This window comes from Rhinolophus sinicus, chromosome 3 (genome assembly GCF_057876585.1).
Source record: "Rhinolophus sinicus isolate RSI-liver-muscle chromosome 3, RSI-T2T, whole genome shotgun sequence".
NCBI lineage: Eukaryota > Metazoa > Chordata > Mammalia > Chiroptera > Rhinolophidae > Rhinolophus > Rhinolophus sinicus.
In genome coordinates, this window is record NC_142503.1 from 121,373,721 (window position 1) to 121,390,853 (window position 17,133).

At 36.6% G+C, this 17,133-nt stretch overlaps 1 protein-coding gene across 1 annotated transcript; it reads left to right on the top strand.

The window, feature by feature from the left end:
- Positions 1–3,783: 3,783 nt before the first annotated feature.
- DTD2 (D-aminoacyl-tRNA deacylase 2) lies at positions 3,784–15,555 on the top strand. The gene is made up of 3 exons (XM_019754503.3): positions 3,784–4,026; positions 8,931–9,000; positions 12,658–15,555. The coding sequence occupies exons 1-3, from the start codon at positions 3,916–3,918 to the stop codon at positions 12,981–12,983; spliced, it is 507 nt and encodes a 168-aa protein (XP_019610062.1). The 5' UTR covers positions 3,784–3,915; the 3' UTR covers positions 12,984–15,555.
- The last annotated feature ends 1,578 nt before the right edge of the window (positions 15,556–17,133 follow it).

Genomic DNA, 17,133 nt, shown 5'->3' on the forward strand with positions numbered 1-17,133 from the left:
ATCCATATGATCCCCTTTCAGCACTGTAGACCTGTTTGAGAACTATTCCTGACCACACAGTGATTTCTTGTGAGTGCTTTAGCTCTAAAACAAGCCTCTTACATGAGACTTTACATAGGGATATGTTAATTAATAAAAGTGCAACTGGAAGAGGCAAAGCTCTCTGATGTTCTGGTGAACCACCATCTTCCTCTTACGTTCCGGTGAACCACTTCTTCCTTTCTTAATGCTTTTGCTTTGCCTTTGATTGACTTCTAATTTGAAGGAAACTGTACACATTTCATCTCAACATTATGTGTGATGGACATAATGTCTTATAACAAAAATTGAAGTTGTACATCTGTGAAAACTTTGCTATATACTGTATCACCTCAGCATTCCAGTTAAGAACCAGTCTTACATAGATCAATGGAACAGAACAGAGAGCCCAGAAATAAATCCATGCCTATATGGTCATTTAATCTATGACAATGGAAGCAAGATTTTACATTGGGGTAAAGACAGTCTATTCAATAAATGGTGCTGGGAAACCTGGACAGACACATGCAAAAAAATGAACCTGGACCACCTCCTTACACCATATACAAAAATAAATTCAAAATGGCTTAAAGACTTAAATGTAAGATCCGAAACCATAACATTCCTGGAAGAAAATATAGGAAGAAACTTTACAGACATTACCTGGAGTAAGATTTTTATTGCTATATCTCCTTAGGCAATGGAAGTAAGAGAAAAAATAAACATGTGGGATTACATCAAACTAAAAAGTTTTTTCACAGCAAAGAAAACCATCAATAAAACAAAAAGGGATCCTACTGAATGGGAGAAGATACTTGCCAATGATATATCTGATAAGGGATTAATATCTCAAATTTATAAAAAAAAAAAAAAAAAAAAACCTCACTCAACTCAACTCCAAAAAAACAAACAACCCAATTAAAAAATGGGCAGAGGACATGAAGAGACATTTTTCTAAAAAGGACATACAGATGGCAAACAGACATATGAAAAAATGCTCAACCTCGCTAATCATTAGAGAAATGCAAATAAAAACCACAATGAGATACCACCTCACCCCAGTCAAAATGGCTATCATCAATAAATCAACAAACAACAAGTGCTGGCGAGGATGTGGAGAAAAGGGAACCCTTGTGCATGCCCTGTTGGTGGGACAGTGATTGGTGCAGCCACTATGGAAAACAGTACGGTGGTATCTCAAAAATCTGAAAATGGAACTACCTTATGACCCAGCAATTCCACTCCTAGGTATCTATCCGGAGAAATTCAAAACTCTAATTCAAAAAAATTTACGCACCCTTATGTTTATTGCAGCACTATATACAATAACCAAGACATGGAAACAACCGAAGTGCCCATCAGTAGACGACTGGATTAAGAAACTGTGGTACATTTATACACTGGAGTATTACGCAGCCATAAAGAAGAAGGAAATATTACCATTTGCAACAACATGGATGGACCTAGAGAACATTAAGTGAAATAAGTCAGACAGAGAAAGACAAATACCATATGATCTCACTTATATGTGGAATCTAAAGAAAAGAATAAATGAATGAACTAATCAGAAACAGTCTCAGAGACAGAGGAAAAACTGAGGGTTTCTAGATGCGGGGGGGTGGGGATAAGGGGGAAGGTGAGAGGATTAGAAAGCACAGTCAGTAACCACAAGATTGCCACGGGGAAAGGAAAGTCAATTTGGGGAATGTAATCAACAATGTTGTAAAGATTTTGTAGGGTATCTGATAGATACTTGTCTCATTAGGGAGACCACTGCAGGGATGATGTAGATGCCTGACCACTGCACTGTACACCTGAAGCTGAAGCTGAACAGTAATGAATGTCAACTATAATTTTATATATATATATATATATATATGTGTGTGTGTGTGTGTGTGTGTGTGTGTATATATTTATATGTATAGCTACAAGAAGTGGAGTACAGCATTAGGAATAGAGACAGTGGAAATGTAATGGCTGTGTCAGAGGGGTAGTGGATGGGGGGAGGGGGTTGTCACTGTATGAGAGATATAAATGATAAATGTCTAACTATTATATTGTTTTGTGCACCTGAAACTAATTTTAAAAAATGAAAAGAAAAAAAAAGAACCAGTCTTATTTGTTTTTTATTTTCCCCATTGCGACTTACTGACATAGTTCTGTTTTCTTTACTCCTAATGCTGTATTCTTATACATTTTAGTATTTTATTGCATATATGTTTGAACTTCTTAAATTCTTTGTGGAATGAGACTAAATGTTTAAAAAATAAGCATTAATAAAATACAGGAAGATAATACTACTTTCTTTTTGGTGCCTACTTTCTACTGCCCTCTGCAGGTAGAAGGAAAGAATAGTGAGCCACAACCTATTACTGTAATACCTGCAGTAATGTCCAGGTAGGTGATCCTTACCCAACAGGAAATTTAAAGTAATTGGTGATCTTTGAGACGTTGACCATTACCAACCAGAATCCATCTATTCACAGGAAGGATTTCCCAATTTGCTAAAATCCCTTCACTGTGGAAAGATCTCTGGGAACCATGTACCCTATTTTCAAGAGTCCTTCCTATCTCCTTCTCCCATTTACAAATGGACATCAAAGTCCTCTTATTCTGGGTCAAGGCTCAGGACCTCTATGTCCAAGTTCCTTCCAGCCCTGTAAAAGTTGAGCCTGGGAGTGAAAGAGAAAAGAGACTCAATAGTTACAATGACATGAAGGTGCAGACAGTGCAACTTGTCTGCGCTCTACAGACAAATGCCAACAAATGTAGGAACCCCTGCAATGCAGCAATCAGAGATAATGTGAGATTTCGCTTTTTGTTTTTACAAAAAGTGTAAGGCAGCTGCAAGATAACCAGCAAACAGGCAGCTTAATTTTGTGTAGAAAGAGCTGTTGATTACACATGGATTATTTTCTTCCTTTACACTACTTTGTATGGATAGCAACAGTCAGTGATGTCATCTTCTAAAGCAACAGACCCGAATGTATAGGCATATTGTGCCAACTGAGCCCAAATCAATGACCTGGGTAATGCAATCAGGGTAACACTATTATTCCTCATCAAAATCCTCCAAACCCACAGAAGAATAATGCTAATCTGATGCATGTTTGAGGAATACTTTATGTGGGAAAGAAAATCAAACCCTTGTTTAATTTTATTTACATTCTAATACGTACTTACAGGAAACACATCACAGAATTTAATATCATATGTGCATCAGAATATGTCATTTTATTTTTGTATTAGTTGCAAGTTAAAAAGTTTATTAACAATCACACACTTTCTTGGATAAGAATATTTTTAGCGAGGATGTTTGCTAAAGGATTGATCTCTAAATGTGTGTTCACATAGCATACCAATAACCTTTCCACAACTGCAGGTTCAGAATGATTTATTGCATTCCTGACAGAAGAGGCAGCGTTGTTTTATTGTCTGGGGTAAGGAAATGTTTGAAAGATTTATAGCTTTTCGTTCCTTCTTATATTTTGTTATTCAATTGATTCATTCTATTTACCTATCTTCATAATGGGCGTAATATGGACTTAAGCAAATTTAAAAATTGGCAACGTCTGGAAACTTAAGATTCTGAGCTGAAAAATGTTTCTTTACAAGGTGTGTAGGTAAGAGATCCAACAAGTCTTTTAATTCGTTTAAAAACAAACACTGATAACCTTCTACACGGTTGGGTAGGTCCTGTGCAGGGGTTAATACATTGAAGACTGTACAGCCGGGTCACCCGAAAGCCAGGCAGAAGCTCCGCCCACACGGGGGCGGGGCCACGGGCTATCCGGACGTCCCTCCGCCGCGCCGCGCCGCGCTCCATCCTTGCTGCGCGCTGCCCAGCCTGCGCGGCGCGCGGCCTGAACCCGTCGGATCGACGCGCAGACTAGAGCCATGGCTGAGAGCGGCCGGACACCTCAGGCTCGGGCGATCCTGCAGCAATGCCTGCGCGCCCGGCTGCAAGTACGCCCCGCCGAGGGCGACGCCACGGCCCAGTGGGTGGAGGTAACGTCGGCCCCGCAGCTCCCGTTATCCTCCGGCGTGCAGGGGCGTTCGTTCCGCGTTGTCTCGCTGGCTTGTCCCCCGCCCCCGAGTCCTCCTGCGAGCCGGCCGCGTGGCACCTAGCAAGTGCTCCGGGTGGCGCGGGACTTCCGGCCAACCCGCCCGACGCTGTCCACAGTGGCCTGCCTGGCTTCTCCTGTCTCCTCAGCCCTGCAGCGCCGTGCCCAGCTCCTTCCTCGAACGTATTCCTCCTGAGGAAGAGCATGTCCCCTGCTTAGGACCGCGGGAATTTGAACATCCTCCCACCAGCTTCCTACCTGCGCTCGGTGTACTTTAGACCTAATTGCACCAAGACCTCTTCCTTCAAGAGCAAAGGCTTTGCCACGCCCTTCGCATTGCTGTGCTGGGATAGTTCGAACATGTAGATTAGATTTGTTGCAAACATTCGAGATCTGTTTTGATTGTTGTAAACATTTAAGATTTGTTTTGACTTGAGCTCCAGATCCCTCGATTTCCCAGTTACATTGACTTCAGCTAGGTCTTAGTATAGAAATGAGATTTTCCACGAAACAATTCATTTTTTCAAGGAACTTTTAAAAGTTTGACTTATCTCCAAATGGAAATACAGGCCAATGCTTTTATAATAACGTCTTGTTATCAAACACATTTCCTCCAAAGAATTTAAAACATTTACACCGATATGATTTCCTACTACTTGCATATTTGCCATTTTAAGACAGCCTGCCCCCAATCAATGCAAAAACAAAATGCTCTGTGAGGCCCCTGACTTATTTTTGGACTAAGATGAAGAAAAAAGCTCATTCATAAGACTTTTGGAGGTACTCAGGCACTTTTAACCTAGAAGCACCTCATTCACTCATCTTACCTACTCCTGTTTGGTCCCCAGTCTAGCATTCCTTAACACAATCGTAGTATTTTACGTGCTACCCATAAACTAGAATATATGGATGATCCTTCTTAAATCAGAACGTGGTATCCTCTGCTAACTTAGAAATATTTATAACCATAAACGTTCCTATATTTCCCCCTTCCTAATTCTTTCTCAAAAGTCCATATTTCTTTATTTTTGTTAAAGCCTTTTTTTGAGGTCTTGATTTCTCTCATATTTTGAAATTGTATTCTTTTTATATTTGCAATCTTATCCAGAAAATTTCCTATTTTTATAGTTGCCTCGTGGGACTATAAATCTCAAACTATTAATCATTTAAGTTTCTTCCCACGCTTCTTTATCTTTTTATATTTTTCATGTCACATCTCCTTATGCAAAATCACAGATATTTTATTGCAGACTTCCAGACGATCATTCTGTGTTTATAAACTTGAAAAGCTATTTCAAAGCTTTCCCTTCCACTCCCACAGATGGTTAAATTAGTATAAAGAGATAACAAAGTAAATTCCTTCCTGTTTCTCAAGCATTCTCTTCCCTATTATTAAAATTTCTAATTTTTTGAAAACATTGTTTTAATTGTCAAAAGATTTGAAGGTTACTTTGCATTTTCTTAGTTTCATTCATTTAGAGCTTTGCTGTCACAGGCTCATGTTTTTCTTCTTGAACTTTTTAAAGTTATTGTGAGAATAATCTGTACTTTCCTACATGTTTGAAGTGTTTTGTAGCAAAAGAAGCTACAAGAGAAGTGATTCTGACTTGAAGAGGGGAATGTGTAGGTCACACTTAAGATCTATTATTGGAATAAACTAGAAGAAAATACCTTGATGAGGTAGTGTGATGAATGTAAAGAACAGGTGTCTATTTCTGCAAATAGCTACTTAATTATGACATTGCAAGTGTCCAGATATGAATATGCTTGGGATCTTGGCTTGTGCTGAAATAATCCCAGTGGAGAGACCTGTGAGAATGGTACAGATAGCTGTCATTCAACCTGCCAGCCCCTTACTATGAGTGTGCATTGGAGGCCTTTGCTTGTTCCAAAAGCACAATTGTAGTTTTTAAAAACTACTTATTTTCTTTTTTTTTAATTTATTGGGGTTGCAATTGTTAGTAAAATTACATTGATTTCAGGTGTACAATTCTGTATTACATCACCTATAAATCCCATTGTGTGTTCACCACCCAGAGTCAGTTCTCCTTCCATCACCATTATTTGATCCCGTTACCCTCATCTCCCACCCCCCACCCCCCTTACCCTCTGGTAACCACTAAACTATTGTCTGTGTCTATGAGTTTTTGTTTCTCATTTGTTTGTCTTGTTCTTTTGTTGTTTTTGGTTTATATACCACATATCAGTGAAATCATATGGTTCTCTGCTTTTTCTGTCTGACTTATTTCACTTAGCATCATACTCTCAAGATCCATCCATGTTGTCACGAATGTTCCTATGTCATCTTTTCTTACCGCTGAATAGTATTCCATTGTGTGTATATACCACAACTTCTTTATCCATTCATCTATCGAAGGACATTTTGTTTGTTTCCATGGCCACCGTAAACAAAGCTGCAATGAACATTGGAGCACACATGTCTTTATGTATAAATGTTTTCAGATTTTTTGGGTAGATCCCAGGAGAGGGATTGTTGGGTCATATGGTAATTCTATTCGTAATTTTTTGAGGAACCTCCACACTGCCTTCCATAGCGGCTGCACCAGTCTGCATTCCCACCAACAGTGTATGAGGGCTCCTTTTTCTCCACAGCCTCTCCAACACTTGTTACTACTTGTCTTGTTGACGATAGCCATTCTGACTGGGGTGAGGTGATATCTCATTGTGGTTTTTATTTGCATTTCTCTGATGATTAGTGATGTTGATCATTTTTTCATATGTCTATTGGCCATTTGTATGTCCTCTTTGGAGAAATGTCTCTTCAGGTCCTCGGCCCATTTTTCAATTGGGTTGTTTGTTTTGTTGTTGTTGAGTTTCATGAGTTCCTTGTATATTTTGCATATTAGCCCCTTATCGGAGGCACTGTTTGCAAAAATCTTCTCCCATTCAGTTGGTTGCCTCTTTATTTTGTCGATGGTTTCTTTTGCTGTGCAGAATCTTTTAAGTTTCATATAGTCCCATTCGTTTATTTTAGCTTTTAATTCCATTGCCTTTGGAGTCAAATTCATAAAATGTTCTTTGAACCCAAGGTCCATAAGTTTAGTACCTATGTTTACTTCTATGCAGTTTGTTGTGTCAGGTCTTATGCTTAAGTCTTTGATCCATTTTGAATTAATTTTGGTACATGGTGACAGATAGCAGTCCAGTTTCATTCTTTTGCACGTGGCTATCCAATTCTCCCAGCACCATTTATTGAAGAGGCTGTTTTTCCTCCATTGTATGTTTTTAGCTTCTTTGTCAAAAATTATCTGTCCATATTTATGTGGTTTTATTTCTGGGCTCTCAATTCTATTCCATTGGTCTATGTGTCTGTTTTTCTGCCAATATCATGCTGTTTTGATCATTGTTGCCCTGTAGTACAAGCTAAAGTCAGGGAGTGTGATACCTCCAGTATTGTTCTTTTTCCTTAAGATTGCTTTGGCTATTCGGGGTCTTTGGTGGTTCCAAACAAATCTGATGATTTTTTGTTCTATTTCTTTAAAAAATGCCATTGGGATTTTGATGGGGATTGCATTAAATCTGTATATTGCTTTGGGTAATATGGCCATTTTAACTGTGTTGATTCTTCCAATCCATGAGCACGGAATGTCTTTCCATTTCTTTGTGTCTTCTTCAATTTCTTTCAAAAATGTCTTACAGTTTTCAGCATATAGGTCCTTCACATCCTTGGTTAAGTTTATTCCTAGGTATTTTATTCTTTTTGCTGCAACTGCAAAAGGAATTAAAAACTACTTATTTTCTAGGTAAACAGGTGTGAGTGCAGAGCTGCAGTTATATTTACATAGAAGACAATTTAGGTAACACATAGATTCTATAAGATATTATTGAAGTTAAATGCACCCAACAGATAAATTGAGTTCCTATTATGTAGAAAACAGTCTGTAAAGTGCTTTGGGAGTGAAAGTGTAAAATGAATTTGCTCTAGCCCTTAAGTTTATTTTTACTTACCCATTTAATAAACTCTTACATAATTCTTACTTTGAACCAGGCACTGTTTTAAGCACCTTACAAATATTAACTCATTTAATCTTTATAATAGCTCTTGGACTCAACAGAGTACATCTGCAAAATAAAAAATTGAATGATTCACTCAGCAGTAAATCAAACTCATTTACCAATTGTCTCTTTTCCATATAGTCTCTATCTTATAAGAACTAATAAAGAAATATCCAAATCATTATATAAAATAAATAAGCTTATAGTCCTGGTAGCAATCCCATGATGTAGAATTTAGCATCATAAATGTAATTTCCAAAGCCTAATCACTATGTTTATTTAAAGCATTAACAATAACAAGAAATAATTGGACAGTTTCTTGGAGTTTATTGAAATAGAATCAGGCCCTTATTTTCATGATCTGCAAGTAAGTGGATAAGGAGGAATAAAGAGTGATGATGTCAAAGGCTACACCAGTCACACTGTGGCTTATCCATCAGCCATATAAGGTATAATATGAATTCATTTGGTGTGGAACAAATGGAGTCCTGCAAACTAAATGTTTCTAAGTCCGTCAGCCTTACTTAGGGGAAAGGAGGCTAGTTTATAGTCCCAATATTTTTGTATTAGAAGTAAATATTTGAAGGTAAAACTTACAGTCTTCACTGCTTTTGGCTGTATTTGAAACTTAACTTTTGAAAGATGATAACTGAGGTGATTGAAATTGAAAATGATTTTGTGTATGATGTAAATCAGTATTGTAAATCAATATTGTAAAAATTTAGTTCTCCTCTTTTGCATTCAACCTCTATAACAGTTGTGAAATGTTATTCACTTACTCTATATAGAAGTTCCTTTCTAATCTGAGCTTGTTATGGTGATTTATCATAGGTCCAGAGAGGATTAGTGATCTATGTGTGCTTTTTCAAGGGAGCTGATCAAGACCTTCTTCCCAGAATGGGTACGTGTTTGATGTTTCTTTTTTAAGAGTGAGAATGTATAGCAACACATAGATGAATTTCCAGGAGGTGCAAAAGGCACAATCTTAAATTGTACTGGTATGCATGTTGTGAAGGACTTAACTCTGTGTACTGTTGTGGGTTTTAGCGATTTGCCTATTCCAAAGTTTAAAGTAGGAAAGTGTGGTGGAATTCTTTTAAAACATCTGCAGCATTTTAGATGGCTTATAGAATGGTTTAGAAGAGTATATACACACATACAACACACTGCTATTCAGCCAGGGATACAGAAACTTGTTGGAAGCAGGGTGGCCACATAGGGAGAAACAGATGCTGCATTTCTTAATACAGTTTTCTTACCTCCCAGAGTCCCTAATGGGCATGTAGGTGACGCTGTGTGTGTACAAAATGTGGGTCCCTTCAAATCTGGGCAGCTCAGGTTTGCATTATTATAATGGAAGAATTTACATTAACCATTTATGCGTTTCTTTGTAGGCAATGTGTATAAATATAAGGTTCAACTGATTCTTGAACCAAGCTCAGTGTCATCACATCTGTACCTCTTCCAGGGGCAAAGAAAGCAGAGTCAATGTTCAGGCATCTCTGAACAATACTGCGTGCAGCTTTCCAGTATCCAGGATAGTCCAGAGCACTGCACATTCTTTCCGATAATTACATAGGTTCAGATATACCAAATCAAATCATATACTATCTCAAGACAGTATATGATATAATGGTTATGTCCAAAAAAAAAATGCCTGAAATAATGGAGCCATCCCGAAGATTGGAGACAAGTTATATTCTCTTTATTAGTAAAGGACAGCATCTATTAGTTCGACTAATGTGAAATATAAATTACACAGATGGGTAATTGAAGCATGCAGAAGTTAACCTAGAAGAGCTTCAAGTAGTGGAACTCAAGGGTGAATAGCCCAGTAAGGAACAGCTTGGACAGAAGGCTCCTAGAGGGAATTTTATGCTGAGACATCAAACATGTTTGACAGCTTGTCAGAGGATGAAAACTAAACTTAAGAAAGGGCCTACAATAGCTGAGGATGGAAAGCCAGTTACTAATGGTTTAAAATTTGAATTTGGGGGATAATAGGGAACTTTGAAGGGTTTAAAAGAAAATGAAATGAGGGCTCCTATTATAGAGGATGATTTCCCAGGACCTAATGCATGGGTACTGGACATTCTGTCCATTTTCCTGAGTTAATTATTTATTAACCGTAAAAAAAATACAGTAGAAGTCTTCAATAACAGGAAGAGAATTTTTGTCATTGTGACTTAAGACTGACTTCGTAAAGTTGTTTCATATATTTTTAAATGGATCTTAATCATAATGAGATGAAACAAACCAACCACATCCAAACTGTATTTCGTTACAGTAATTAAATCCTGTGTGCTTCCATATGTCTTCCTGACTTCACGTAGAAGACATGTGTAAGATGGTGGTAAATTAAAAACACTGAGGAGGTCCACCTTAACTCTGTTAGTGGATAGTCTAACACGAAGCTTGATGTGTCATGATTCTCAGTAAAGGACTGACTCTAGGGGTGGCCGGTTAGCTCAGTTGCTTAGAGCTCGATGCTCGTAACACCAAGGTTGCTGGTTCAATCCCCACGAGCTGCGCCCTCCACAACTAGATTGAAACAACTACTTGATTTGGAGCTGATGGGTCCTGGAAAAACACACTTAAAATAAATAAAAGATTTTAAAAAAATGTTTTTAATTGTGACTTTAAGAATCACATTCTGCTGTTGTGAGTTATAAGCAAATAACTCCATCTATTACTGGTAACATTAGCTTGGACTTCCTTCTATTCCAGGAGGCAAAGTAAGCCAGTGTGATGGGATTCTCTTAAACCCTACCTTGTATTTATTACATGGATTCAGATCTTTCCAATCAAATCATGTCCCCTTGGGAACATAACAGCCAATTATATCCATAAAGTCTGAAATAGTATGGCTAACATAGAGATGTGCAGAATCTTCTTCAATTCATCTTCAGTATAATTGGACTGAGATCCAGGGACCTGTCAAAGCTTAACTTCCGGTATACATCACTAGAGGTACTTGATTGATAACCTGTCTTAGGATCTTTGAGTTTCCAGCATGCCATTAATTCATTATATCATTTTAATTCTACTTACATTTGTATTTGTAGTATGTTTAATTCTACATACTGATATTTGTATACCAACAGCATTAAGTGAATTCTCAGTTATAGCCAGTAGAGGGAGGTGTGCTTGGAAGTATAAATTGTACTTAACCTCTGGCCTATTATTCCACAATTGCCTCCTTAGTCTGTTACTTGCGTGAGGCCTGGATAGCTACATAGTGACTTCCATTGGAATGAAGTGCTCTAGAGAGTTAGTTTCCTTAGAAGCAACCAATAAGGACTGCTGGCTATAGCAAAGTCCTATTTGTAACAGAGAATATTAGAGGTATTAGTTATTAGTTAAGTGAAAATTGGTAGTATTTAATGTATAGCTTAGGAATTCATTTGGGTGTTCACCGTGGAGGTTTTTTACCAGGTTAATTCTGTGATTTGTAGAGTGGAACAACCATACTGAATCCTTACTAATGTTTACTACAGATCCTGTAATAATTGAAACCATTGACTACTCCTGACTACCCCACCAGAAAGCATACCTTTTCAAGCCAAATTTTTGGGCAGGAGTGTGAGGTTTATATAGTTTCTTTTACCATTTGCCCTCTCAGGACTATGTTTACAAGCAGAAGTTATTTATACCCTTTATAGAGGTAGAGAGTCCCTAAGGCTATTAATATTAGGCATTTCTTCTGTTTATTGTTTTGAAAATGGCTAAAGTTGAGATGTAAAGGTTTTCTACGTTTACATTTTTAGTTAACATAGATATTTATGATGATTTTTATATTAGCTTTAAGAATATAATTTCATAAGTGCCGTAGAAATAATACCATGTCTTCTTGTATGTATATGAAGATAAGGCTAGTAACTCTAAACTTTTTAATTTACTTTTTAAGTTGTAACAATGAGTTTCTGATAATTCTTGCTTTCACCTTTACTCTTCTCCCCTAGGTTAGATTTGTAACATTATTAGACCATATTTATAGTGCCTCTGAAGTTGTGAAATTGTAAAATCAGCTGGTTTATAAGCAGACTGACCCCAGAACCTTTGTCTTAGCTTAGAACTCTGGGCAACTAAGTTTAAAATGTAATACATGCACTAAGATTTTCATTTAATATTCTTTCTTATAAAGCAGAATTTGGTGTGAGGAAGATTTATCATGGTCTTTTTCTAATGAGATTTTCTTATGAAATATAAAAAGGAACAAGAGGGCAAAATCTTCTCATGTAGCCCCTGGGACAACAATATTTTGAGGTTCCAGTATAAGTTAATTTAGGCCTTTCTGGATGAATAATTGTTAGATCTTACCTGCCAACTCACATTTAAATCATTGCCGTTTTCTGCATGAAATTTGCCTTGTTTTTCATGTTTAGATAATTTAGCTAAGTGAAACAGTTTAAAATCTAAACAGAGACTTTGGGTGAAAAGCCTGAGCTGACAAACTGGGTTTTAAATATAAGATTTGTTGACTAGAAAATTGTTGGTTTTCTTCATTTTTTTTCTTTGTTTTTCACTTCAAAATATTTTCTCTTTCTTCCCCACCCAGTTAATACATTGTTAAATGTGAAATTAAGTGAAACAGAAAATGGCAAGCACGTCTCTATATTGGATCTACCTGGCAACATTCTTATCATCCCTCAAGCCACTCTTGGGGGGAAAGTAAAAGGAAGAAATATGCAGTATCACTCTAACTCTGGAAAAGAAGAAGGGTTAGAACTTTATTCCCAATTTGTGACTCTGTGTGAAAAAGAATTAGCTGCTAATGACAAGTGTGCCGAAGCTGGGGTTGTGGTTGAACATGGCACTTATGGGAACCGGCAGGTGTTAAAACTGGATACCAATGGACCATACACACACCTCATTGAGTTTTGAAAATTAAAAGTTAGTTTCTACGGTTGTTTTGTGGTATTAAATGATCTGATCTGTAATTAGATTTTCTTCCCCTTTTTGAATGCACTAATTTGCAGCATTTTCAGACAAGGAAATCCTGAGTCCCATCCATAACTCGGCAACCTACTAATTGGATGACTTTGCCAGGCAGGTAAACTCTAGATCTCAGTCATCTCTCCTTCTGCTTTCCCCTACACTTCGGCTCGAAATTTTGAAAACTGCTTTCTATTCACTTTATGGTCATTGTGGAAATGTTCTTAGAGAGCTGTATTTAAATATTTTACAATGAGTTTTGTACAATCAAGAAAAATATATTTCTTACACCTTCAAATGTATGTAGTATGTAATAAAAATAACTGTTTGTATTAAAATTAGGTAAAATCCAGCACAAACCAATTATAATTTTGTCAGTTTTGTTTTACTATTTGTCTTCTATATTTTGAGTGAAAGAATATGCAATTTACTATTCCTTTTAATATCTATGAAAATGTAATATAGAAATGTTATTGGGCATTATAATATTACTTTCCAGGGATATCCATATGCTTTAGAATATTTTAAGAGTCTTTAGTTGAGATAGGAACAAGGGATGGGGGATTAAAAGATTTTTTTTTTTTTTAAGATTTTATTGGGGAAGGGAAACAGGACTTTATTGGGGGACAGTGTGTACTTCCAGGCCTTTTTTCCAAGTCAAGTTGTTGTCCTTTCTATTTCAGTTGTGGAGGGTGCCGTTCAGCTTCAAGTTGTTGTCTTTTCAGTCTTAGTTGTCAAGGGTACAGCTCAGCTCCAGGTCCAGTTGCCGTTTCTAGTTGCAGGGGGCAAAGCCCACCATCCCTTGCAGGAGTCGAACCAGCAACCTTGTGGTTGAGAGCCCACTGGCCCATGGGGGAATCGAACTGTCAGCCTTCGGAGTTAGGAGCATGGACCTCTAGCCGCCTGAGCCACCAGGCCGGGCCAAGATGTTTTTATTTAACATACCAATGGGTTAATATTGTTTCTCATTTTTGTACCAAAACAATGTATGTTTCATTTTTATCTTTGGTTTTTAAAAGTTACTGCTTCATGATATTAGTGTTAGTTCATAATTTTTTAGCAAGTTCTTTTCTTGTTGAATTAGATATTGCTATAAAATGAAGAAAAAGGGAAGCTTTCTATTGGAATTATGTGAAAAGAAGCTCACTTGCTCATTTCCATGCTATCTACTTAATGATTTTGAGCTAGTGCCATTTTTTTTCTATTAGTGAATGTTTCTGTCCCCTCCCCCATTCATATGTTGAAGTTCCCGTGTGGTGGTATTTGGAGGTGAGGCGTGTGGGAGGTAATTGGGGATAATGAGGTCATGAGAGTGAAGCCCTCATGATGGGATTAGTGTTCTTCTAAGAAGAGACACTGGAGAGCTGGCTTGCTCTCTCCCCATCGTGTGAGGATGCAGTGAGAAGAGGATGCAGTGAAAAGAGATGCATCTGCAAGCCAGGAAGAGAACCCTCACCAGAAACTGACCATGCTGGCACCTTGATCTTAAACTTCTAGCCTCCAGACTGTGAGAAAATAAATTTCTGTTTAAGCCACCCAGTATATGATTTTTTGTTATGACAGCCCGAGCTGACTAAGAGAGTGACATAAGGTAGACAGCTAATCAGGTAGACTTTTCAAAGGCAAGTGGAGAATATATAAGAAATTGGAACAATGCAATATATAGATGATGTATTATAGAAATGTACACTTGAAACCTGTATAATTTTACTAACCATTATCATTCCAATAAGTTAATACATAAATAGAATAATAAAGAAATTGAAGGAATAAAGGAATCAATAAAAGGTAATATTCCATTTTTGCAAACTCTTCTGATATGATTTTAAAAGATATTTTAAAGAAAAAAGACCAAATGATGAAGAAATTAATTTAAACAAATATCTTAAGTAGCTGCTGAAAATTCTTTATGTCTAATAATTTCTTCAGTTCTGTGATCCTTAGATACTTTAAATTTTTATCACAAAAATAATCTTATTTTCTCTATATTCTTCCTGTACTATTCTATTTTGGAATAGAGAATCAATAACTGGCTTGGTAATGAGCTCTTAGTCCTCAAGTTTTGCTTTATTGATTCACAATACACTTATTGAAATGTAATAAACTATTCATAAACTTGCAAAGGACCCAATTTTCTCAAAATTTCTCCAAGGAGGTGTATATGTCTTTCAAAAAGAGTATGTGTTTCCTGTTTTAAATCATTTTGATTTTGTGTGTAGGTGAAATGCTGACTCACAGCCCTAGATTGCTATTTTATAGTTCAGGCAATTCTCCTTTAAAAAAATTTGCTTGAGGTATTTGTGGAGAATAGCAGTTTCAACTACATGAAGGGTTATTAAGCAGAAGGGAAGGTGACACCAACTTTGTTTCATTTCCAGAGAAGTTATCTAGCACAACAGGGAAAAGGCAGGAGAAATGGTGGATATGGAAATAACCACACCTTGTTAAAACTGGTTAAAATGGTAAATTTTATTATGTATATGTTGCCACAATAAAATAAAATAAAAAAATTTAAAAAAAAGAACTACCTTGCTTTTCTGTAGCTCTTCTGGTCCAAGGTACTCAAAGAACCTTCAATAAATATCTCATTTTATCTTCACAGTATATATAGAGGCTAGTGCTATGGAAAGTCAAATAATGCTTAAATAATTTTCCCAAGATCACACAATAGGGAGGAATAATTTCAATCTTCCTGACTTTTCTTGTAATGAGAGTTGTTAAAATTGTAGTCAATCTTGATGAAGGCATAGCATCTCCCCAGTGTTGATCATTTGAGAAAAAGCAGCCAATAGATTGATTTATTTACTAAATTAGGTGGCAGTTATAAAAATAAGTCACAGGGATTTAATGTGCAGCATAGAAACTATAGTTAATGTGACAAATGGGTACTAACCGTGGTGATTACTTCGTAATGTATATAAATGTCTAATTATATTGTACACCTGAAACTAATATTGTGTGCCAACTGTAATTTAAAAATAAATAAAAACATTTTTAAGTAAATTAGGTGGTGGTAGGGTCGCACCTAATGTAGCTGCCTCTGTTTTTCTAAGATCCTAGAATATTTTCAATTAGAGTATCATTTGGTTGGTGCAAAAGTAATTGTGGTTGAAAAGGTTAAAAATAATTGCAAAAACCACAATTACTTTTGCACCAACCTAATACTATTTTATTTGTCATTTAGAGACTTCATGGATTCAGTTATAGAAAAATACTTGTGTGAGACACAGACTACCAATGACTGCTTTTAATATCTTGAAGATACTCATACAAAGTAAAATCAAACAGACTTGTGCCATTCCTTCACTAATTCAAGTCAAAAGAAAGCATGCCATTTATGAATAATATCTGTATTAATGATTTATTGACTCCATAATGAAAGAAATTTATCAACTATAAGGATCAAATACTATAGAATCCTATGCCACTTGTTTTGGAGATGAAGTCATATTGGTATTAAACATGCCAAAGTTTTACTATTTATGATTAACATTGCAGAGGACCTGATATGTTATACTTAAATTTATATTGACAAACCGACATGACAATGAAACTAACAGATCTAGAAGTGCCTTACCTATTAATTTATTGAAATAGACTAGTTTCTGAAGAACTACTAGAAAAGTAATATTTAAAAAGAAAAGTAATATTTTTATTCTGAAGCCACACCTTGGTGATGACTTTAACTGTCTATTTTCATAATCCCTTAATTATTCTCATTCCTCCTACTTCTCCTATCTCTAATTCTTTTTTGCAGACCATCTTCAAGATAATGTTCCTAGAACATTAACTTTCCCCACGATATTCCACTGTTGAGAAACTTATAACTTTTTTTATCTACAGGGCAAAGTCTAAACTTCTGAGGTTGGCATGAAAGTTCTCCATACTTCTTAGGAGTGAATAGAATCATGCAAGGAGGACTGGGAGGACCAAAGTCAGAATCTTGAGAAAACGTAACGAAAGGGCAACATACAAGAGGCCAGAGGACACTACAGTAGTCCCCCCAGTTTCACTTTCTGTGGTTCAGTTACCTGTGGTTCAACTGCAGTCCAAAAATATTAAATGGAAAATTTCAGAAATAAGCAATTCAGAAGTTTTA